The 25,010-nt window shown below is 48.5% G+C and overlaps 1 protein-coding gene and 1 long non-coding RNA gene across 10 annotated transcripts in view; one reads left to right on the forward strand and one right to left on the reverse strand.

The window, feature by feature from the left end:
- The window catches only part of LOC310686051, a 424,340-nt gene that overhangs the window by 166,348 nt on the left and 232,982 nt on the right, over window positions 1-25,010 (forward strand). The window lies entirely within an intron of this gene.
- DYSF (dysferlin) overlaps window positions 1-25,010 on the reverse strand; it is a 195,327-nt gene that overhangs the window by 82,104 nt on the left and 88,213 nt on the right. For all 9 annotated transcript variants that reach the window (XM_083520415.1, XM_083520413.1, XM_083520411.1 and 6 more), the window contains 5 exons: window positions 17,954-18,047; window positions 16,597-16,674; window positions 9,433-9,614; window positions 7,016-7,156; window positions 1,206-1,235 (listed from right to left, as the gene is read on the reverse strand). In XM_083520415.1, coding sequence (XP_083376541.1) covers window positions 1,206-1,235; window positions 7,016-7,156; window positions 9,433-9,614; window positions 16,597-16,674; window positions 17,954-18,047 — 525 coding nt within the window. The remainder of the gene's footprint in view (window positions 1-1,205; window positions 1,236-7,015; window positions 7,157-9,432; window positions 9,615-16,596; window positions 16,675-17,953; window positions 18,048-25,010) is intronic.

The raw sequence follows: 25,010 nt of genomic DNA on the forward strand, positions 1-25,010 counted from the left end.
CAGGGTTAGGATTACAAATCCCATCAGCTCTGGCCAGCATGCCCACGTAATTCTGGGACTGACCACAGTTGTAGTCCAAAACAGGGTTGTGGACTGGGGAAAGTTCATTCAGAGAAGCCAAGAGGCCACAGTTTGCCCCCAACTCCTGCTTCCCCTCAGCTTCTAAGGAGAGCTTAAAGGCCTGCTCTGTCTCTCTCAAGGAACAACTCAGCAGCCACAGTTCAAAGACGGCTGAAGCACACCCTCCTTTCCTTGACCGTGCACACTTCATGCAAACACACCATAGACCACCAGGCACCAGAGGCCCAGAGATTCACTAGAGCCACTTCCGCCCTGGAGAGGAGGTGGAATTGCAGGCGTCACGGCCCCACCACACGCACGGAGGCTGGAGCCCAGCCCCCGCGTGATTGGGGAAATCCCTGGCTGCATCATCCCCTGGCCAGCCAATCAGCTGGCTCAGGGGGTGTGGCCTGCCTGATTTAAACGCAGACGTGGCCGGGGAACTCCCACTTTTGCCGCCTCCAGATGCTCTGGTTTCCCACCCTCCTGCCCTTTAAGGTTTTCGTTCCTTGACCTTGCTATGGACCTTGGTTGGTCGCCGTTAAAGGGCCTGGTAGGAATTCTTCCACTTGGCAAATTGGCACCAGCCACTTGGTTTTTGCCTACCTCTTGGCAAATCGTCACAACTTTCTTGGTATTGGCAGTTACGCATTGGTATTGCTCTGTTGATGGAAGAGGGGAGGTAGTGCCATCACCTGCCCCGCAAATTGAAGGGTAGTCCAGTAAGGGATTCCAGGGGGTGTGGCCCTGTCTGAAGCCTATGGGGGTGAGGGCCTAAGGTACGCCCCCCCCATCGGTGACCCCGGGGGAGTTCCTAGTTGATGTGCATCAGCAGGACTCCCCCTACTGGTGGTTAACCCTTCCCGGACTTCAAGCGGATGGGCTGGAGTCGGATATAGTCGGTTAGGACCAGTGCCTAAGCCAATACCACTCATCACCTATAACCAATAAAGTTGTGGCCTTTTTTAGCCCATTAACCTTAGTAATTGTGTCACGTGTCTTTACTTTCACTGGGGGGGGGCGCGGGAACTCGCCACGCAAGCAGGCCCTTCGCCATCAGCATCACTCAGTCATGAGAAGAGGCGGCAAAGGCAGCCAGTCCCACAGCAGTTCCTGGAAATCACAGCCAAGAAAGGGGTTCTTACCTCAAAGCCAGGGATGTGGTGGATGGCCGGCTGTGGGAAGGAAGCAAAAAGCAAAGACCTGTATCAGCGTCTTCATCCGGAATGTGGGAACAAATGAGACCCCATTCTCATGCGCCAAGAGCAGCGCAATGGCCCCATGAAATGCAGCTGTCACGGGCATCTCACGCAAGGCCACTGGAGTGAACCAGCTCCCCAAATGGCCCCAGTCGGTCATTCTCCCCAGGACCACGTCTGGCCGTGGGCAGAAGCCACCAGACCCATTTTGAAAGCCATTGCATTCAGAGTCTCCTAATCATCTTGTTCTGGAAACCAAGCCTGATGAGGAACGGTTGAGGGAGTTGGGTGTGTTTAGTCTGGAAAAGAGGAGACTGGCAGCTGACAGGATAGCCACCTTCAGATATCTGAAGGGCTGTTTCGTGGGAGATGGAGCCAGCTTGCTTGCTATTGCACCAGGACAGTAGCAGACTTTGGGCTCTCAAAATTTGTGTGACGCTAAAATTCGGTGCTGCTCTCCCACCTCTTGTGCTCTGTTCTGCATCATTCAATAAACACACAAGACGTAACCGGCTGTACATTTGAAAAAATAATATATACTATTCATTGTATTGAATTGTAGATTTCAGCAGAAGTAGTTCATAAAGTTCAACGGAAAAAGTAGAAGACCCAGTGGATCAGTTCACTCTCTAATCAGTTTATGCATAAGGTCCATATATGTGAAAGTGTCTATTCCACCTGTCTGTTCATAGAGTCCAACAATCAGGGATGATGGGAGTTGTAGTCCCAAAACAGCTGGAGGGCTGAGTTTGCCTATGGCTGCTTTATAGGAAGGATAGGTCTCAGAGCAACTTAGCATGATAAAATACGGAGAAGAACACAAACCAGGAAGATTTGAGAGAACGTACCCTTCAAAATAGCCCCAAAGCTCTGACAATGGCACCATGAGAAGGATTAGGGAAGTTAACAGAAACTACATAAGAAATATGTAACTGTCTGGTATAAGATAATCAACAGATAAAGTACAGCAAGAATAATTGGAAGTCATTTTTAAGTTTTACAATCGTTCACATCATTGGGAGTACAAATGATGTTAGTTATAAGAACTGTGTTGTTTCATATATTGCTATTGTCTGTTTGTCAATTTATAGTTTGTTTGTTTATTTGATTGTATGTTGGTTGGTTGGTTTGCTTTCCTGGCATAAATGTACCTATTTTAAAACAATAAAGATATATCACACATAAGAAAAAGAGAGAGAGAAGGATTAGACCAGGGTTCAGCAACCTAATACCCACAGAGGTCGTTTGACCAGCCCACAAGCCGCCCCCAAACTGAGCCCCCTGCTCCCGTGCTGTGCTAAACTGGCGCAGCACGGTGCGGGGACTTGCTTCCGCGGCGCCATCAATCGCGTCTGCACACGCACAGACGCCGAAAATCACGGGCAGGCATGCATGATCCAGCCCACGGAGGGATCTCCACGGTACCGATCCAGTCCAGGCAAGATAAACCTTGCTGACCCCTGGATTAGACCTTCCCTCCCACCCCCAACCTCCTCCCTGGCCCAGCCAGCCAGCCATCCCCTCCCCTACACCCTTAACCAGCCCCGGGGGTTAAGCGCCCAAAGCGCGCAGAGCCACCCACCCTGATCCCAGGGCCTTGACCGCGTCCTCAAGGCCCCTCAGGGCTAGCAGAAGGCCCATGGGGGGCAGAACGCGCTGTTCAAATCTCTCTCCTGCAGGGAAGCTTTTCCGGTGGCAACTCCATAACCTCTCCGTTCCCTAGCTGTAAATGGGAACAGGGCTACCGTGCCACCATGTAGAGTTCTTGTAAAAGAAAGATTTAAAGATTGTAAAACACTTGGTTTCCTTCCAAGGGCTCTTGCCTCGCTCAGCCTCCTCTTCTTACTAGTCCTGACAATCGAAACCCCCCCCCCCCCAGGAGCTATAAAGCTGCCAGAAGGAACTTCATTCAGATACCAGGGAGGAATAATCGGAACACACATACACACGTGCAAATAAATAAAGTGGAATTCTGAAATTTGACTCAACGAGGCACGTTAAATGGAAACCCAGTTTTGGCTTAGCTGATCCAATGCAGGTTGGGATAGCTCAGTCGGTAGAGCATGGGACTCTTAATCTCAGGGTTGTGGGTTTGAGTCCAATGTTGGGCCAAAGACTCCTGTATTGCAGGGAGTTGGACTAGATGACCTTTGAGGTCCCTTCCAATTCTATGATTCTATAAATGCTTAATTTTGAGTTTTATGGACCGTCTGGCACAGCAGGGATGGAGTAGTACTTCCAGAGGACGTTGGGCTCCTTCTGGGGTGGTTTGCCCACCTTGGTGCCCAACCTGCTCTCAGCTCTTACTTGTGGCTCCTAGAAGCTGTAATAATAATAATAATAATAATAATAATAATAATAATAATAATAATAATAATAATTTATTCATACCCCGCCCTCCCCAGCCAAGACTGGGCTCAGGGTGGCTAACACCTGATATAAAAACAAATTGATTGAAATACAACTTAAAACTTGTCATAACATCCTCCGAGATGGGATTCTCACAGTGCTGAACACTGCAACTGATGTCAAATTTTGCAAATGCCCTGAATCTCTGGAGGTGCATTAAGCACTCAATGCCCAGGTAGAATCATAGGACTGTAGAGATGGAAGGGACTTTGGGGGTCATCTAGTCCAAACTCCCACGGCAGGAATCTCAACTACAGCATCCCTGACAGGTGAACATCCAACCTCTGCTTAAAAACAAATGCCGTCAGCAGTGCCGGTTTTATGTATAAGCTAAACAAGCTGTAGCTTAGAACCCCACTCTCTTGGGGGCCCCCCAAAAAATGAATGTACATTTCCAAAATGTAAGATAAAAAACAAATACAGTGGTACCTCGGGTTAAGAACTTAATTCGTTCCTGAGGTCCGTTCTTAACCTGAAGCACCACTTTAGCTAATGGGGCCTCCCGCTGCCGCCACACCACCCGAGCATGATTTCTGTTTTCATCCTGAAGCAAAGTTCTTAACCCGAGGTAATATTTCTGGGTTAGTGGAGTCTGTAACCTGAAGCGTCTGTAACCCAAGTTACCACTGTAAAATAAAACCTACCTACAGCGACAGTGTTTTGTGTTGTGTAGGCTCCTATGGTGTAAGTCATGGGCCCCGCCTGCTAGCCTGCTCCCTAAAATATCCCTGGTTTGCTCCTTTCTATATATAGGGTGCCTACATTCTACATGGACTGGTAGCATGGCAACATGTGCAAATGGCTTGAGATACCTTTTCGGTCCATCAGTGACTATATATAGCATCTATTCAACAGCTGTACATATAAAGGGCCCCATTACCTTCAGCAGCTTAGGGCCTCATCAAACCTAAACCCGGCCCTGGCCATCAGTTTTGGCTCCGCTCCCCAATCTCGAATCCTGATTCTATCGTTTGTGCCCCCGTTTGGTGCTCTAGTTATGCTCCAGCCAGCCAGACACTCCTTAGATGTCAAAATTGTCCCATCTGCCAACCGCTCCTCTCTTGCCGCAAACCCGGGGCTGCCTTTTCTCCTGCCAGGCACTGTTCTTGACCCCTGCCAATGTCAACAGACCAGCGGTGCCAGCTGGCAGAGGCTGCCCACAGACAGACCAGCCTCTCCTTCCCGCTGCAGGGACTCGGAACGTGTCTTCCCTCAGCCCGGCACAGCACACTCCTTGCCTGCTGGAGAGCGAGATAAACATAGAGACACTTTGCACTTTTGGCTCAGCTCTCCAAGAGAGATGTCTCCCTAATGGGAACAGACCCAGGAGTTGAAGGGGGGTGTAGCTCCCCCCACCTCTGTCCCCAAAGCCTCAAAGGTCCGCATTTCCCTTGGAAAAGCAACACCGGCCCCACTTAACCACAGCAGAAGCAGAACAGGCTGTCTGTGGAAAATGATCAGATGGAGGAGAACAGATAGGAGGTCAGCAGAGGGTGATGCTTTGCACCCCTGTCCAAAGCAAACAGAGAGAGTGGTTCTGCCCTCCAAACAGGGAGACGGCCAGAAGCAGGTTCAACATCTGTACAGTGGTACCTCGGGTTACATACGCTTCAGGTTACATAGGCTTCAAGTTACAGGCTCCACTAACCCAGAAATAGTACCTCGAGTTAAGAACTTTACTTCAGGATGAGAACAGAAATCGCGCGGCGGCAGCAGGAGGCCCCATTAGCTAAAGTGGTGCTTCAGGTTAAGAACAGTTTCAGGTTAAGAACGGACCTCCAGAACGAATTAAGTATGTAACCAGAGGTACCACTGTAAGTGAACTGGCCCTTTCACAAGCAGATGGTCTTGGGTCCAGGGGGGACAAACCTGCAGGAGATTACAAAGGAGCCACAGCTCAGGGGGATGACAACCACTTGCATGCAAAATAAAATAATAATAATAATAATAATAATAATAATAATAAATAATTTTATTTATACCTCACCCTCCCTGGCCAGAGCACCAATCAAATCACAATAAAAACATAATGGGAGGGAAAGGGGAGGGGGGAAGAGAGAAAAAACCCAATTTAAAATACAGGTTAAAATGCAATTTAAAATGCAGCCTCGTTTTAAAGTAGCCCATAGATCAAAAGCATAAGGAGATGGAAACATAAGGGTCAGACCAAGTCCAAACCAAAGGCCAGGCGGAACAGCTCTGTCTTGCAGGCTCTGTAGAAAGATGTCAAGTCCCGCAGGGCCCTAGTCTCTTGTGACAGAGCGTTCCACCACATCGGGGCCAGTGCTGAAAAGGCCCTGGTCCTAGCTGAAACCAATCTAACCCCCTTGAGGCAAGGGACCTCCAAAGTGTTGTCATTTGTGGACCTTAAGGTCCTCCGTGGGACATACCAGGAGAGGCGGTCCTGTAGGTACGTGGGTCCTAGGCTGCATGGGGCTTTAAAGGTCAAAACCAGCACCTTAGACCTGACCGTGTACTCCACCGGGAGCCAGTGCAGTTGGTAAAGCACTGGTCCTAGGTTCCATTCCCCGGGGCATCTCCAGGCTACTAGCTAGAGCAGCTAAGCCTTATGGTAAAGGTAAAGGTAAAGGACCCCTGGATGGTTAAGTCCAGTCAAAGGTGACTGACCTTATCAGTAACTTTGAGCAGAGCCTTTTCAGTGGTAGCACCCACCCCCTTCCCACCAGACCTGATTTTCAAGTGGCTCTTATTATTTTTTCCCCACTGAGCCTTTTTCTGTGGCCACAGAGCTGGTTGATCCCAGTCTGCTGCGGCTGCTGCCTGTAACCGTATGAGTTTCCAAACAGTTTTATTCTGATATTTTGGAAGGAAGGAAGGAAGGAAGGAAGGAAGGAAGGAAGGAAGGAAGAAAGAAAGAAAGAAAGAAAGAAAGAAAGAAAGAAAGAAAGAAAGAAAGAAAGAAAGAAAAGGTTTTATGCAATCTTTTTTTTTTTTTTTTTTTGGCTATTTTATGCTAATGTTTTTGAATTTCTCTCTCCACGTTGTGTGCTCTGCTGAGCAGCCCCGCAGCCAAAGAAACAATGTGTTTTTATAACAAGCAAACAAATAAATAAAAACCGCCACCTGGATGCCAAACGCTGCTCCGTAAACAAGAACATTCAATTAGCCTTGACTGGCTGAGGTTCAGGCAATCCGTCCTGCGACTTCCAGGGAGGTTGCAAGCCAGCTTGGAGGATCTGAGCTCCCCCGGGATTCCTGCATCCTCAGAGACGGAAGAGGCCATCCTCTGGGTTCGAGATGTGGCAGAACCCTTCTCAGGCCTTCGGCCGGTGCCCTGGGCAGCCTTCTGCCCCAACGTCCAAGACCCCCGCCTCCCCTCGGCTCACCTTCTCACGCTGGATGAGCTCAAAGGCAGCCAGGAGCTCTCCGGCGCCCCGGCTGCCCCTCCAGATGGGATGCCACGACAGCCGCGGCTTGTGGTCCAGGCTCGGCTTGCAAATACAGCGCCCCATGAACTCGTCGGCGCCCTGGGGAGAGGGAGAGAGAGTCAGGGAAGGGGGACAAGGCAGCCCCACACACGGCTTCACTGAAAAGTGGGGGGCGAATGCTCAGAGCGAGCCAGAAAATACCGTATTTTTTCGCTCTATAAGACTCACTTTTTCCCCTCCTAAAAAGTAAGGGGAAATGTGTGTGCGTCTTATGGAGCGAATGCAGGCTACGCAGCTATCCCAGAAGCCAGAACAGTGAGAGGGAATACTACGCAGCACTCCCTCTTGCTGTTCTAGCTTCTGCCCCTTCTCCCTCCTCGGGGAAAAACCTGCAAGCACCGCACACACGCTCCACACAGCTCGTGAAAGGGGGCGCTGAGCAGAGCCTGGCATGTTTAGCCTGGAGAAGAGGAGGTTAAGGGGTGATATGATAGCCATGTTCAAATATATAAAAGGATGTCATATAGAGGAGGGGGAAAGGTTGTTTTCTGCTGCTCCAGAGAAGCGGACACGGAGCAATGGATCCAAACTACAAGAAAGAAGATTCCACCTAAACATTAGGAAGAACTTCCTGACAGTAAGAGCTGTTTGACAGTGGAATTTGCTGCCAAGGAGTGGGGTGGAGTCTCCTCCTTTGGAGGTCTTTAAGCAGAGGCTTGACAACCATATGTCAGGAGTGCTCTGATGGTGTTTCCTGCTTGGCAGGGGGTTGGACTCGATGGCCCTTGTGGTCTCTTCCAACTCTATGATTCTTTGATTCTATGATTCTATGCGTACAAGCTCTGCTCAGCGCTCCCTTTAAAGAATTTTTTTTTTCTTGCATTCCCCCTCTAAAAACTAGGTGCGTCTTATGGTCAGGTGCGTCTTATGGCGCGAAAAACACGGTACTTGTAAGGACAGAATCCTCATCATCTTCGCAATTGAGCAGGACGTTCTCCTCAACAAGCCCCAATGAGAAGTGCAGGAGCATTGCAGGAGCTGCATACATGCACCGAGCGCATAGATGTGCTACATAAGCGACATGTAGGTGCAATATACTTTATTTATTTATTTAATTTTTTAACCAACAACCAAAACACAAACAGTGAAAACCCCCAGGCAGCTGATACATTGGGTATACATAATCAATAATAACATATTCAAATCAACCATATGTACACTTCGTTATACCTTAACACTCCTCCCTCCACAAGGTTTATTTAACTTTTAACATTTTAATTGCCCCAAATTGTTCAAACCTGCCCAAATAATTCGATATTTTCTCAACCCGATCGGCCTCCTCCTCACTGATGTTAAACCCTTTCATTTTATGTATCTTCACAGTTAGAGATTCTAAGATTATAATATTTGTTTCAGTTTTCCCCTCCCTTGTAGATGGGGGGGTTTGCTTTTGTTCATTGCTATGTAATTTTGTGTTATTATATTGTAAACCACCCTGTGACCCTCGGATGAAGGACGGCACAGAAATTAACAAGTAACGATGTATATGCATGCTAAAAAGGAAAAAGGAAGTGCACAATTAAACAAGGGAATTTGCTTCCACAAAAGGCACCAACAGCCTTTTGAAAGCTTAAAAAAAAAGGATTAGTCAAATTCACGGAGGAAAGGCCTATTATCGGATTCTCCTAGCCAGGATAGCTCTGCTTTGCCTCCACAATCAGAGGCAGTGATGCTTCTGAATCGCAGTTACTGGAAACTACAGGAGGGGAGAGATGCTCTGGCGCTCAGATCCTGGTTGCAGGTTTTCCCATAATGGGCAACTGTTCAGCCACAGCGGGAACAGGATGCTGGAGGGGCTGGACCCTTGGCCTGATCCAGCAGGACACTTCTTATGTCCCTAACTATATTGCCACTAAACTTATCAGAAAAATAAGAAATCAAGGTGACAAACGTTTTATAAAAGAATGGAAATGGTTTATTGAACCATTTACAAACAAACTGCAAACAGAGAAGAACATTGGCAAGATATTTTTATTAACCTGCAGTTTTGTAAGAGTATACATTTAAAGGAGATGAATAAATGATTGAGTTAATTTGGAATATGCAGAAAATATTAAAAAATAAATTTAAGGAACTGGAGAAAGAGGGGGAAGGAAGTCAAGTTTCAAAATGTTAAAATGACAGTAAAATTATTGAAATGTATAAAATTGAAAATCATAAATATATATTTTTAAAAAATGAAACTATATCGCCACTTTTTGCCTTCCTTTGAGAGTGGCATACAAATAATTATAATCCTCATTATCCCGAAGAAACCTTTCTTGAGATTAGCCGCCCCATTTCCCCGGTGTATTCTCACGTTCCTACCCACTTACATAGGTGTCGTGGTCGTAGATTTCAACCACGATGTTGGGAGGGGAGTCGGCAACGTTCTGGGGGGCTCCATGGATCTCGATCTCGTGGAAGATCAGGGTCTGGTCCCAGGTGGGGTTCAGGGTGTTCTTCGCAACCACCGTCTTCTGGCTCTGGTGTAGGAAGGAGACGGTGGCGTAGGGATCTGAGAAGGAAGAGAAAAGGCAGGCGGGTCAAGGCAAGGTCCGTGATTCAAAAGGTTCACGTTCTTCCACAAGCCAGGATCAAGTCTCAGAAAGCTCTACATAAACAAACAAACAAAAAACCTTAAATTTCACATGGGGGTCTGAACTGGGGGTGACCAAGAATGAGACCTCAGGGTCCACAGTGGATCGCTTGGTGAAGATGTCGACCTCATGTTCAGCGGCCATGAAAAAGGCAAATTCCATATTAGGGATCATTAGGAAAGGAATTGAAAACAAAACTGCCACTATCATAATGCCCTTATACAAACCCATGGCATGACTTTGTTGGGAATACAGTGGTACCTCTGGATGTGAACGGGATCCGTTCCAGAGCCCCGTTTGTATCCTGAGTAGAACATAAGACGCAACTGCGCGAGCATGGGTTGCATTTTGCCGCTTCTGTGCATGTGCATGACGTCATTTTTAGAGTCTGCGCATGCACGAGCAGCAAAACCCGGAAGTAACGCGCTCCGCTACTTCTGGGTCGCCACAGAGCATAACTTGAAAATGCTCAATCCGAAGCACATTTAACTCGAGGTATGACTGTAAAAAGTCCAATTCTGGTCACGCCGTTGCATTTACATCACACCTTTTCCTCCAAGGAGCTAAAGGTGGCTGACATGGCTTCACCTGTTTCCTCATTTAATTCCCTGAACAACAACCCTGAAAGGTAGGTTAGGTTGAGAGGGAGTGACTGGCCCAAGGGCATGCAGTGAGCTCCATGGCCGAGTGGGGATTCGAACCCTGGTCTCCCGGGTTCCAGTCCACACTTTACACAGCACTTCCTCGTGCCGGGTAGAGTTTGACTGTGGAACTCCCTGCCACAGGAGACAGTGATGGCCACCAACTTGGATGGCTTTAAAAGAGCAAAGACCAAGTCATGGAAGAGAGGGCTATCAATGGAAACTAGACATGATGGCTGTTGCCCTGCCTCCATAGCCGGAAACAGCAAAGCCTCTAAAATCCACAGGAAGAGAGAATTGCTCTGGTGCTCGAATCCTGACTTCAGGATTCCCATGGGCATCTGGGACTAGACTGGCCTGATCCAGCAGGCTCTTCAGATGTTCTGGCCAGCGTTTGAGCAACCTCCAGCTCCCTTGTCTTCTGTCCAGGGTCCTGATGTCTTGCTTGACATCCTTGACTCCTGATGGTGGGCACTCACAGTTCCAGACTCCTTGGGGACTGCGCATGCATGCAGACAATTGCCAGGGCCCTCTTGAGTCCTTCAACCGCCACTGAGAAGCGGCTCCTTGAGACCCTCCTCAGAAATGCCGCGTGAATAAAAGAGCTATTTCTCAAGAAGCTTTGAGACCAAACCCAAACGTTGCGTCTGGAACCATCCAGCGAGGGCTAAATATGGACACTTGCAACACGCATCCTATTTTGTGGGTGTGATTCAACAGTGTGTGGCAAATTCAGTCTGTGCAGTTAAAGCGGATTTGGCACTTGCAAAACAAATCCACTTTAAAAAAATGGACCTTGTGTGCTAAGGAAAATGATGGTGGAAAACAGAGAACAACTGCTTGAGCTGACATCTTATGAAGTGCCCTCAAACCAATGCAAACAGACCACCATGCAAGCTCAACGGATCGTCTGGGTACCACCTATGAGTCTATTATTCTCTGCAATGCGTATGCCAAACAGAGCCCATTGCCTGTGCCGTCTTTGGGAGCAGAAACACAACCAGTTCCCAATTCTTATAAGTGCAGTTCCCGTTACTGCCAGCTTGCACACGGTGCCACCTTTTTTTTTTTTGGTGGGGCTGGTGTTTCCTTTGCCACTCTGGGCCTGGCTCCCGAAACGAGAATTTGAAACCCAGCACTTTGACTTGCAGCCTGGAGGGCACCGGGCCAGCCGGGTGCCCGTTTTGTGCCACGGTGCCTGGAGTGCCGGGCTTCCCCCACTCCTTGCCTTGGTTGGCATCCCAGCCAATGTACATCTCTAATGAGCCAGGCAGTTTGCGATACGATCAGCTACAACAGGCCGAACTCCTGCTAGGAATAGCATGTCTTTCTCAGCCGACGCTTGTTGGGTTTTCCAGCCCGGGGAAGGTTGAATGCACTACGATAAACAGAACGTTAAATCCTTTAAAAAGGCCCTTTGTCTGAGCTTTGTATCCACACGCGGTTTTATTTTCATAACCACAAAAAGGCTCGCCTTCAAGGGCTCCTTTATGCTTTGTTCGAGGGACGGTAAATCACAATCCCACATTGTGGACGTCTGCTCCCTGTGTTGTCATTGGCTACCATCCACCCAAGGGAAGCGACTCCCACCCGGGCCGGCCAATCAGGAGGGATGAGATCACTCTGGTTTGGATCCGAGGCAATAAACCAGCAACAAACAAGAAAAGGAGAGGGGAAATAAGGGGCTCATTGTGGACACGGGCGAGAGAAGAGATCCCACGGGGTGGAGAGAAAGTGGGTGATCCCAGTTCAAGCCTGGTCTCGGTTCAAGATCAGGGATGGGGCAGGTTTCCACTTGATGGTTTCCCAGTCCAATGAGTCAGAAAGCGCAGAAGGAACGTGCTGTGCGCTCATCATCACAAAGAAGGGCACATTTCAGGCTTGAGAAAACAAACCCGACCCGCGACGCGTCCTATAAGGGCTCCCTTTTTTAGTGGAAACTCACAGCGAGGCCAAACACAAAATTGCCAGCGAGAAGAGTTTGGCGACCTCCTCTCCCTCCGTTGATGATAACTGGCCCGGAAAATTTTGTTCCAGCGGATGTGCTTGTGCACAATTTCTAAATTAGAACCGTGGAAAGATTTTTCCGAGGAGGAGGAAGAGAACAAGGTCCAGAAGGGAGCTGGCTGTGCTAAACCCCAAAACTGATTGGGGTGCAGCCTTCAGGAACCTCCCGAGTCAGGAGAGGACCAGGGAGACCTGAGGCCCATCTCCCCCTTCCCATCCCAGCTCAGGAGGAGATGGAGACGCCAAAGGAGAATTGTTCCTCTCCTCTTCCTCTCTGTGCACTTAGAGAAGCACAGGACTTTCCCAAAAGAAACTGTAGGTTGCTTAGGGTGCTGGGAATTGGAGCTCCACGAGGGGGATACTTCACTTCCCGGGGTTGGGAGGTGCTGTGAACAAGAGCCAGTGGTGGTCTGGTGGACTTTGCAGAGACCTGGGTTCAAATCCCCACTCAGCCATGAAGTCACACTGCCTCTCACCCTAACCTACAGGGATGTTGTGGGGGATTAAATGAGGAGAGAGAGAGCTTTGACTGCCACCTGGAGCTCCTCAAAGAAAAAGGTGGGATATCAATGCAATTGATTGATTGATCAATGGTATAAACGCAGCCCAAGTTGTTACAGGGGAGGCTGTGAGCAGCCAGGCCACTGTGAGGGTGAGAGTGGGGAGTTTGCCATGCCGTTCTCGGCAAGCCTAGCTTTGCAAATCCAGGAGGGAGACTCCTGCAACTGCTTCACCCCTCCAAACAGCAGCTATCAACTCCTCAAAAGATTCCATCAATTGTGTCTCCAAAAATTTTTACACATCACTTGGGAAGAGAAGCCAACTAATGCCAGTGTACAGTGGTACCTCAGGTTAAGAACTTAATCCATTCTGAAGGTCTGTTCTTAACCTGAAACTTTTCTTAACCCGAGGTACCACTTTAGCTAATGGGACCTCCTGCTGCCGCCGCACGATTTCTGTTCTCATCCTGAAGCAAAGTTCTTAACCCGAGGTATTATTTCTGGGTTAGCGGAGTCTGTAACCTGAAGCATCTGTAACCTGAAGCGTCTGTAACTGTACTGGAAGAAGCAAAGATCACTAGTGTCGAAGCAACAATTCTTCAACATCAGCTTGGTTGGACTGCTCATGTTGTGCAGATGCCTAATTCTCGTCTTCCAAAGCAACTACTCTATCCCGAACTTAAAAACTGAAAGGATTTTTATTTTCCAGCTACGGCAGACCAACACGGCTACCTACCTGTAATTAAAAACTGAAAGCGTAATGCTAGCGGTCAACAAAAGAGGTTTAAAGACTCTCTCAGGGCAAATCTAAAAAAGTGTAGCATAAACACCGACAATTGGGAAACACTGGCCTGCGAGTGCTCCAGTTGGAGAACAGCCTTTACCAAAGGTGTTGTGGACTTCGAAGAAACTCGAATTCAGGACGCAAGGGAGAAATGTGCTAAGAGGAAGGCACACTTGGCAAATCCACACCATGATCAACTCCCACCTGGAAACCTATGCCCCCACTGTGGAAGGACGTGTGGATCCAGAATTGGCCGCCACAGTCACTTGCGGACTCATTGTTAAAACCATGTTTATGGAAGACAATCTTACTTGGCTTCGAGGGATCGCCAAAGAAGAAGAAGATCCTGTTTGTATGGCTCCGGTTTATCCGGCTGAAAGCATCTGAAGCCCCAAAGAGATCACACATGAGGCAGGGAGCTGCGAACGGCCCACCTCACCCCCCTTTCACCCTATAGGTGTTGACCTGACCTCAAAACCCAGAACTCCCCTCTCCGCTGAGCGAACGCCAATGTTTGCAAAGCGTCCCTGCCCAGTTCAATTGAGAATCTGCAAAATATTCTCTGTGCAGGGAGACGGCAGCATCTTGGAGCGGATGAATGACATTTCCCCCACACGCAGCAAGCACCAGGAAACCTGCCATGTATTACTTTCTACAAACAGGCGTTTGTTCTTGTGAACAACATCCCACACTGGGAGCCACAAAACACATTCGCTCATCATTTGCTTTAAACACACACACACACACACCAAAAAAACCACAATAACATCACTTTATTACCGTATTTTTCGCCCTATAGGACACACTTTTTCCCCTCCAAAAATGAAGGGGAAATGTGTGTGCGCCCTATGGGGCGAATGCAGGCTTTCGCTGAAGCTTGGAGAGCGAGAGGGGTCGGTGCGCACTGACCCCTCTCGCTCTCCAGGCTTCAGGAAGCTATCCGCAAGCCTTGCAAGCGCAGCGGGAGTTCCCGTGGGCTCGCAAGGCTTGCGGGCAGCAGCCTGCAGCCCACAAGCTCAGGGAACAGCGGGGAGGTGCAGCACCGCCATCCTTCTGTTCCCCGACCTGGTTTGGAGGCTGCCAGCCCCATAAGCTCAGGGCACAGATATCCGCAAGCCTGGGGAGTCTGGCAGGACTTCCCGCCGGGCTCCCTAGGCTTGCGGATAGCAGCCTGTTCTGAGGGCTGGGGTCAGGGGAAGCTTGGGCATCCCCCGCCCCAGCCCCAGGCCGGGGGAGGTAAATTTTTCTCCCTTTATTTCCCCCCCAAAAAACTAGGTGCGTCCTATGGGCAGGTGTGTCCTATAGGGCAAAAAATACAGTGATTTCCAAGATAGCCTACAAAAGAGAACCACAGGGCAATATAAATATCAGAAACAAAAGCAATTATCGTAGCAACAGTAAAAATGCAAAAAGCAGTAGAGTGAAAGCAGTTAAAGTGCCAGGCAATGTTTTTCTTTTATCTTTTTTGAAATGTCTAAAATGTGGCTCTCCGGGCAAACTGAGATCTGGCTTAATTTTTTATTTTTATTTTTTTAAAAAAAACAGATTAGTTGAGAGAACTTTACTTTCACCAGTCTAAGAATACTGGAACATCAGCTCCACATGTCGTTTCCATCCAGGCACCTTTAGAGAAAACAACGGTCCCTCACACACCTCCAACAGCCCCCGGTCTTTAAACTTCCAGCTCATTCCTGCACACTTTTCATTAATTGCCCAGAAGGAGAGGAATCAAATGCCTTTCTTCACACAGAGCAGAGTTAGGGCTAATCCACAAATACCTTTCCTCCCACAGGCAGAATCCGTGCTTTAAAGCTCCATGTCCGAGTGCCCTTTGTTTTGCTCTGAGATTTCGCTGTGAAAAGCTGCTCTCTAAAGCTCACTCGGAACAAACATCAAACCATGGAAAAGTCCAATTGATGTTTGCTCCAATGGAGCACTAAAGAGAAGGTTTTCACAGGGAAATCTCTGGAGGGGGAAAAAAGAAAAACGCTTGGACACAAAGATTTTAAGTGTGGACCTGGACCTGAAAAGAGTGAGGCAAAAGTAAGGCCCTGAAACAATGGAATTTAACTTCCATCATCAGACAACATGTGGAAATGGGCCAAGAAAACGCTCACAGGCGACTAGGAAGTTTGGCAGGCTGCTTCCATTCCTACACAGATGGGAACTGGTCCATTCATCTGCCTTCCTTGGCAAAAGGTCCTCAAGACTGACACTTTTCGGGAAGCAAGGAGCCACAGTGCTCTTTGAGCACTAAGGAATGCCAGTATCACACAGGGTGCTGTGCCTGGTAGCACTTTGACCTACGTCTAAAATCCCTGGGGAGTCTTGTTAACTAACCAAATGCAACCTTCCATGCTCTGGGCTCCCAAATCTCTTTGCCCCGCCATCAAGAACGAATAAACAAACAAACAACTTATCCACATGATGCTGACACAAAAACCCACACGTACACAATGCGAAATAATGAAAGATCACTGTCCCCCTTCTTTCTCCCATATATCTCTCCCCATAATAAGGCTGCCATATTTCAAAAAGCGAAAATCCGGACACAAAGGTTCTTGAGCTTTTTTTGCAAAATAATCCCCCCCCCCCAAAAAAGGAGTTTTAAAGCTATTTTTTAGGAAATTTCAGCAAAACATTAACACTTTCATTATGGGCTGCCATACACCAGGGTTTCTCCAGATATTTTAGAAAATTCCACCCGGATGACATTTCCAATGGATAAATCCGGGTTATGTTTGGGAAATCTTGGACATATGGCAGCCCCCCCCCCCAACCTCAAAATGCCTATGATAGCCGCGTCTCACATGAAATGTAAATGACCTGTAGAAAGGACACTACGAATTGAAAACAGAGATAATATACGGACATTAGTTATCCATGAAAATATTTCAATACAAACAAGTTAACAAATAAAATAAAGTAAAACCCCAAGGGAGCAATGCAATTTAGGAGGCCAGCTTACCTGAAAAGCTGTCCTTATCCATGGCAATCAGATCCCTCGCTTGATAGATATAACATCGCAGGTGGTACCTGTTCCCATCTTCAAGGGAAAGAGGGGGAATGAAAACAACAAATTATCCAAATTCATGCCAGAGCCTGAAAACCAAACTTGCAAGACACAGTTTTAGAATGGCATTCCGTTACAGCACACAAAGTGAATTACAAAACTTCACGACCTCCAAGGCAGGGTGATGCCATCATCGGTACCAACTCCCTGGGGCCGTGGGTGCCCAAGCACCCACAAAATTCCCCATGAAGGGGCCGGGCACCCACAAATTTCAGTGCCAGGGCCATACACACTGCAGGGCACCCACAGTCATGGGGCCAAGTTGGCACTCCTGATGCCCACGGAGGAGGAGATGTCTGTCAGTGCCGCCTCAGGCAAACTGGTATCCTTTGGATATTTTGGACTGCTCAAGTCATGGGGGGGGAATGGGGTTTGGGGGCAAAAGGGGTCTTGTGGTAGGAGCTGTTGAAGCTTCCACACACCCCAACAAACACACCCACCCACCTATGGCTTCCCCACTCAAGTCCTCATTTCTTCAACAAAGAAGCTGTGCCAGAACTGGGCCTGGCTGGTGGTGGGGGGCTTCATGGGGGAGACACCAAGGGGAGGGGGAGAGGCTATGGGGAGGTGAACATAAGGCACAGTAAGATGATGATTTTGGATTTGTAAGGATTCAACTTTATATGCCACTACTGATCCAAAATTGGAGCCCTGGTTTATATACTTAAGGTGTGGGTTTCAGCAAAGGGGCACAAAGTCTCCCCACACAGTTTGGCCAAAAACATGCACAGTCCCTGAGCACCAGGGTTGTGTCAGCCTAGTCAGATCTTCTGAGAACTGCAGGTTCTCTTTCTCTCTCTCTCTCTCTCTCTCTCTCTCTCTCTCTCTCTCTCTATCTCTCTCTCTCTCTCTCTCTCTGGTGATTGCATACCCAGATTTTTTTTAAGGGGCTGGTTTGCTACAATCATGAAAAATTTGCTTGTGTGATTGATTTGAGGAATTCTCTGAGCCCAGAGAGATCCCATCTCTCTTTTTGTCCAGCACAGGCAGAACCCCTTCCCAGTTCCCATCAACATCCTCTTGCTCTAAGAAGCCCAATTACCGTATTTTTCGCTCTATAACACGCACCCGACCATAACACGCACGTAGTTTTTAGAGGAGGAAAATCCGTAGGCATGCCACCCGTAGGCGTTCCCTCCATAACACGCACAGACATTTCCCCTTACTTTTTAGGAGGAAAAAAGTGAGTGTTGTGGTGCAAAAAATACGGTAGATGCATTTGGCAACAGAAGCAGACTGCGTGCGCTCTTACAATCAAAAATGCAGGAAATTGTGGGACGGTTCACGCCAAAGTTGAGGGTCGACACCGATTTGCCATCATCACTCTTGTCGTCCGTCACTCCGCCCTGAAGAAGGAAATCAGTTCCATTATGAGCTGCAGCAGTTTTGAGATTTCGGGGTGATGAGAGGGTGGAGAGCCACTCCACCCGATGGCTAATTTTCCTGCAGGCGTAGAAAGCCAGCAGATGGCCGCCTTCAGCCACCGCACATGAACAATGGGAGTTGTAGTCCATCAAGAACTGGAGGACATCCCTGCTTTATGCTTTTTGATCCCCAATGACATGGCTATCTCACTTTCAAAATAGCTGGGGCAACCAGCTACCCAATGGATAGACGGGGCAGAGAGAGTGTGCTTGGTGTGTTTTTTTTGTGTTTTTCTGTGCCAGCCTAGGTCTGGGAAGGGATGAACTGGAAAAGTATTGCTTAATTCTAGCAATCATCTAATGAAGTGGCAACATGTACAACAAATGTGCAGAGTCTCATCATGCCACAACCTGCTCTCAATGATGTGACGGGGCTGCTCCAGCGCAACGCTTCATCACAATTGCCCAACACTTCTTTCCTGAGCTGAGGCAACATGATAGAAGTTTTTAAAAATGATGCCTGGTGCAGAGAAAATGGATAGAGAAAGTTCCTTCTCCCTCTCCCATAACACTAGAATTCAGTGGGGACATCCCATAATGCTCAAGCCGACCCTTGAGTGGCAAATAACTCATTGGCCCCGTAATGGCATTCAACAGAGCAGAGTGCAACCTTCTTCCAAGAGCTCATCCATTCAAGTCTACAGTTTCCAAGTCCATGTCCAAGTGTGCTTTTCCCCCCTGCCCAGTGTTTACTGCAGAATCAGTAAACTTTCAAGGTGGCCTCGAAACTACAACTAATCCAGAATGCAGCAGCTGGACTGATAACTGGGTGCAGCCACCGAGACCATATAACACCGGTCCTGAAAGACCTACACTGGCTCCCAGTAAGTTTCCGAGCACAATTCAAAGTGTTGGTGCTGACCTTGAAAGCCCTAAACAGCTTCAAAAGCCCAGTATCCCTGAAGGAGCATCTCCACCCCCATCGTTCAGCCCAGACACTGAGGTCCAGCTCCGAGGGCCTTCTGGCGGTTCCCTCGCTGTGAGAAGGGCCTTCTCGGTGGGCCTTCTCGGTGATGGCGCCTGCCCTGTGGAACTCTGTCCAATCAGATGTCAAGGAAATAAACAACTACCTAACTTTTAGAAGACATCTGAAGGCAACCCTGTTTAGGGAAGTTTTTAATGTTTGATGTTTTATCATGTTTTTAGTGTTTTGTTGGGAGCCGCCCAGAGTGGCTGAGGAAACCCAGCCAGATGGGCGGGGTACAAATAATAAATTGTGATTATTGTGATTATTGTGATTATAGGGCAATTCAGGCTTTCCCGCAGACTCCTGTTTGTTACAATTCAGTGGTAAAGATGGGGTTCTCCTGGGCGAAGCACCAGGAGAAGAAGGAAAGAGAGGAAAATAGCTGTCAGATGCAAACCTGGAAATCCCAAACCTGTCCCTAGAGATGCAGAGTGTGAGATAAGCCCAGACCAGTTTGTCACTGTGGATTCTGGGAGACTGGTTTAGGGGTTGCGTTGGGGGCAGAGTGAGGGCTGGAACTCTCCTTAACCCCCAACCCTCCCCATAAAACACGACAAGCCTTGAGCTAGCTCTGCTATAAACGGAGCTCAAAGAACTAGCTGTTAAACGTATTTTGCTAAGAATGTCGGCCAGTAAAGTTAATGGAGTATAACTTCTCTTAATGGTCCGCCCAGTGCCTTGAAACCCGGCTTGAAAGGCAGCCCACCCCAGTACCCTTTGTCTCCTTCTCCCGCTCCCCAAAGGCTCCTTTTATCGCCTGCTAATTGGGGCAATCAGGGTGAAATATTTGGCTGCAGGAAACAGGGGCTCTGTGTGATGATCCCGCTTCCTGGATTAACGCAACCCCCCCCCAAACTTTCCATCTTTTTAAGTCTCAGATGTTTGGCAATGGCCTGGAAAATGGCAACCACTGTGCAATTCCCAGCCCCTCCGGGGGGGCCGCTTGGTCCTAGAGAACATGTCAGGTGGTCCAGCTCTTTCCACCCAAAAAATCCCCCATCAGGAATAGACATTAGCGTGAGATTCCTGCAGAGGAAACACAGGCTTTGCAGCTCCGACCATTCCTGATAATTGGGGGACGCTGAGATTTTGCTAACGCTGCCTTGAAAATATGCTTCTTCTCCTTCTTGCTTGGTTTCCCTCAAATCTTTTTGCTAGCTGCCTATTTTCTGGAAAGAAGAACCAAGGAAGTCTCAAGAGCTGGCTTAAGGGATCCACGGTTGCTTGCGCAGGCTTTTCTGATCTAGAGCCCTTCCTGCCCCCTGAGGAAGATCTTGTTGAGCCAAAGGGGCACACAGCCCTGTGGCACAGCATGGCTGAGTTCTTCTCTTGCTCAAAGCAAGCCTGACTGGAGATTTTTATAGCAGAGTCAAGCTGGGTCACACGAGACCTGCTCTAGCCTATTGCTGTTCAAGATGCTCTCCGTTTTGCCCGGTTGTTCACCCTGAGATCCCTTCCTTTGCCCAGAGATGGGTGGTGAAGCACCAAATAGCTCCCAACTCCCCCCAAAACGTCATTCATGGCATGCATTCTTCCAGGATTCACTTCCGATAGAATCAGTCAACTCGGGTGGCAGTGATCTGTCCCATCAAGCGCAGGACTTCTCAACTGGGGGATTCAGATATCTCAGCTGCGAATCACCTGGGCATGCATGAATCAGTCCCCAGGATTACTAACAGGGTGGGGCAGAAGGAAAAAGCACCCTGGTTTTCCCCCACCATTCCCAGATGCACTTTTCAGGCTCCAGTTGGCACCCTAACAGGCTTCCCCAGTGTCAGGGGACTGCCATCGGAACAGGGGAAGGAGGAAGGGGGCGTTTGGGATACAGAGAGCCTCCTACGCTTGTGAGGAGCACTTAGGGCTGATTTCCTTCAGAATGGATAGGTTGGATCTTCTTGCAGTCCATGGGACTCTCAGGAGTCTCCTCCAGCACCTCACTGCTCAGTCCTAACTCTGGATCCTTTATGAACTACAGTGGTACCTCGGTTTAAAAACAGTCTGGTTTACAAACTCCACAAAACTGGATATAGTGTCCCGGTTTGAGAACTTTACCTTGGTCTAAGAATGGAATCCGAACAGTGGAAGGGCACCAGAGACAGGAGGCCTCATTAGGGAAAGTGCGCCTCAGTTTAAGAACGGTTTTGGTTTAAGAATGGACTTCCGGAACAGATTAAGTTCATAAACCGAAGTACCACTGTAGTTTAAAAAGCACAGATCCCAGTGCCATTCCTTGGGGGACTAAACTTTCTCCTCCTCTCCTTTTGAAGAATGGTCCGTTTCTTCCTGAGCTTTGCTTCCTGCAACTTAACCAATCTTGATCCACTCAAGGATTTGATCTGGAGGCTATTTTTGAGATTCCCATACCTGCCAAGGCGCAACTGCGAGCCCCCTGACCTTAAAAAACACACCTCCTTGTTTCCACTGCTTGTGACTTGCTACAGACAAAAAGAAAAGAAAAGAAACCTCCATAGGAAATGTATCTATATATAATATTTCCACCCCACCCTTCCTCCCATAGGAAGCCAGGGGGGCATTGATTCCATATTGGAGGGTCTGGCTGTTATTTTTGGTGCTAACTGCATGCTGGAAGTGAGAGAACTGACACATATTTACATGTGTTTACATGTGTGGACACGTTTCGGGAGGAAAGCAAAGGCATGAACCCAAAACTGCCAAGAGTTGCCATTTCCCAATGGAATCCTGCAGGCAAACAGTAGCGCAGAGTGGTTTTAAGGAACAAGGACATGGGTTGTGTGTTTTTTGTGTGGCTTTTTTTTTTCAGGGATGGGGAATGAGATGCAAACTCAAAGTGAAGCCCTTGGCTGCGTCCCAAAGGTCAAGATGCGCTTTTGAATTGGAAGCCCAGGAGTGCTTGGAAAAAAGGCTCCCAAAACCTATAAAATCTGGCAAAACCATTTAGCAAAGTATTCGGCGAAGAGCCTTGGAACCACAGGGACGGAACCCACTAATCCCAAGCTATGAAGAGCTTGGAGGGGATCCAGGATGACCTACTGCACTTGAGAATTCAGGACTGGGCCCCAACCCTCCCAGAGTCGGCCTCGCGCCATGAGGTCTGGCCGCCGAGCCAGGATGGGGGCCTGAGTCACCTGCTGAGCTGTGTGCACAGGGGATAATGTGCGGCCCAGCAAGGCAACGCTCAGGAAAGGGAGCAGTCATGCTCAGACTAGGAAGCAGCAATTTGTGGGGCTGGAAGGGGCCCCAGTTAAAGCTCTGGTTTTCCCAGTAGTGATGTATGGAAGCAAGAGCTGGACCATAAAGAAGGCTGATCGCCAAAGAATTGATGCTTTTGAACTATGGTGCTGGAGGAGACTCTTGAGAGTCCCATGGACTCCAAGAAGATCAAACCTCTCCATTCTGAAGGAAATCAGCCCTGAGTGCTCACTGGAAGGACAGATCCTGAAGCTGAGGCTCCAAGACTTTGGCCACCTCATGAGAAGAGAAGACTCCCTGGAAAAGGCCCTGATGTTGGGAAAGATGGAGGGCACAAGGAGAAGGGGACGAAAGAGGACGAGATGGTGGGACAGTATTCTTGAGGCTATGAACATGAGTTTGACCAAACTGCGGGAGGCAGTGGAAGACAGGAGTATCTGGCGTGCTCTGGTCCAGGGGGTCACGAAGAGGCGGACACAACTAAACGACTAAACAACAACAAAAGGGACCAAAGGGTCATCTAGTCCAACCCCCTGCAATGCAGGAATCTCAACTAAAGCTTCCAGGACAGAAATGAGGATCGGGCAGTGAAGTGACCCATTTTGCCGGCAACACTAAATTGATCACAGTCATTGAAACAAAACGGAATGCAGATTGCAAAGAGCTGCGTAAGGACCTCCACAAAGAAGTTATCGGGCATCCAATGGCAAATATAATTCCCTGTCAACAAGTGTAAAGGAATGCATGTCGGAATGCAAACAGTATCGATGCCACATCCATGCTCATGGGGTCTGAACTGGGAGTGACCGACCAGGAACCAGACCTCGGAGTCCTAGCAGATACCTGAATGAAGTGGTTAACCCATGGGTAGGCAAACTAAGGCCCAGGGGCCGGATCTGGCCCAATCACCTTCTCAATCCGGCCTGTGGATGGTCCAGGAATCAGCATGTTTTTACATGAGTAGAATGTGTCCTTTTAATTAAAATGCATCTTTTGGTTATTTGTGGGCCATAGGAATTCGTTCATTATTTTTTCAAAATATAGTCCGGCCCCCACAAGGTCTGAGGGACAGTGGACCGGACCCCTGCTGAAAAGCTGTGCTGACCCCTGGGTTAACCCAATGTTCAGCGGCTGTGAAAAAGGTGAATTCCATGGCAGGGTTCATTAGGAAAGGAATTGAAAATAAGAGGGGCCAATAACATAATCTATGGTGCGGCCACATTTGGAAAACTGAGTCCCATTTTGGTCACCTTGCCTCAAAAAGGATGGAGCTGTAGAGTTGGAAAAGGACGATCAAATTAATCAAGGGGGGGTGGAGCGAATTTCCTAGAAGATTGCAGCGTTTGGGACTCTTTAGTTTGGAGCAAAGGCGAGAAGACAGAAGTTTATGAAATTATGCTAGCACAGAGAAAGCAGATAAATAAAACTTTCTCTCCCTCTCTCTCTCAACACTAGGACTTACAGACATCCCATGAAATTGAAAGATTCGGAATAGATAAAAGGAAACCCTTCTTCATGCAGTTAAACTATGGAACTCCCTGCCACTAGAGGCAGTGATGACCACCAATTTGGATGGCGTTAAAAAGAGGATTGGGCAAATTCCTGGAAGGGGAGAGGGCTACTGATGGGCTAGTAGCCATGAAGGTTATGAGCTGCCACCACAATTGGAGGCACCAATGCTTCTGAATCTCAGGTGCTGGAAACCGCTGGAGGGGAGAGCTTCTCTTGCACTCGGGTCCTACTTGAGGGTTCCTCATGAAGGCATCTGGTTGGCCCCTGTGAGAACAGGAGGCTGGAGGAGATGGGTCAGCTGTTTCTAGGCTTGTACGTTGTGTTCCTACTCTGGAGAAATTAAGATGGCTGGTGTGGCTGGAGAGCTAATTCACCCAACAAGGAGCCCAACCAAAGAACATTGGGGGGTTTTAAAGGAACTCCTGTGGTGGGGGAAAGGAGAGCTGGAACAACCAGGGAATACCCTCCAATTTTTCTCCACTGGAAATAAGGATGTTCTATTCCATTAGGGACGCGGGTGGCACTGTGGGTTAAACCACAGAGCCTAGGGCTTGCCGATCAGAAGGTCGGCAGTTCAATGGGGTGAGCTCCCATTGTTCTGTCTCTGCTCCTGCCAACCCTGCAGTTTGAAAGCACGTCCAAGTGCAAGTAGATAAATAGGTACCGCTCTGGCGGGAAGGTAAACGGCGTTTCCGTGCGCTGCTCTGGTTCGCCAGAAGCGGCTTAGTCCTGCTGGCCACATGACCCGGAAGCTGTACGCTGGCTCCCTCGGCCAATAAAGCGAGATGAGTGCCGCAACCCCAAAGCCAGCCACGACTGGACCTAATGGTCAGGGGTCCCTTTACCTTTACCTTTATTCCATTGTTGTTGTTGTTGTTGTTGTTGTTGTTGTTGTTGTTGTTGTTATCATCATTATTTCATTCTTTCATTATTTATACCCTGCCCATCTGACTTGCCCAGCCACTCTGGGCAGCTTCCAACATATATAAAAACATAATAAAACACTAAACATTAAAAAAAACTTCCCTGCACAGGGAGGCCTTCAGAAATCTTCTAAAGGTTGTACAGTGGCACCTCGGGTTACATACGCTTCTGGTTAGAGACGTTTCAGGATACAGACTCCGCTAACCCAGAAATAGTACCTCGGGTTAAGAACTTTGCTTCAGGATGAGAACAGAAATCGCACAGCGACAGTGGGAGGCCCCATTAGCTAAAGTGGTGCCTCAGGTTAAGAA

This window comes from Podarcis liolepis, assembly GCF_965112155.1.
Source record: "Podarcis liolepis genome assembly, chromosome: 9".
Taxonomy (NCBI): Eukaryota; Metazoa; Chordata; class Lepidosauria; order Squamata; family Lacertidae; genus Podarcis; species Podarcis liolepis.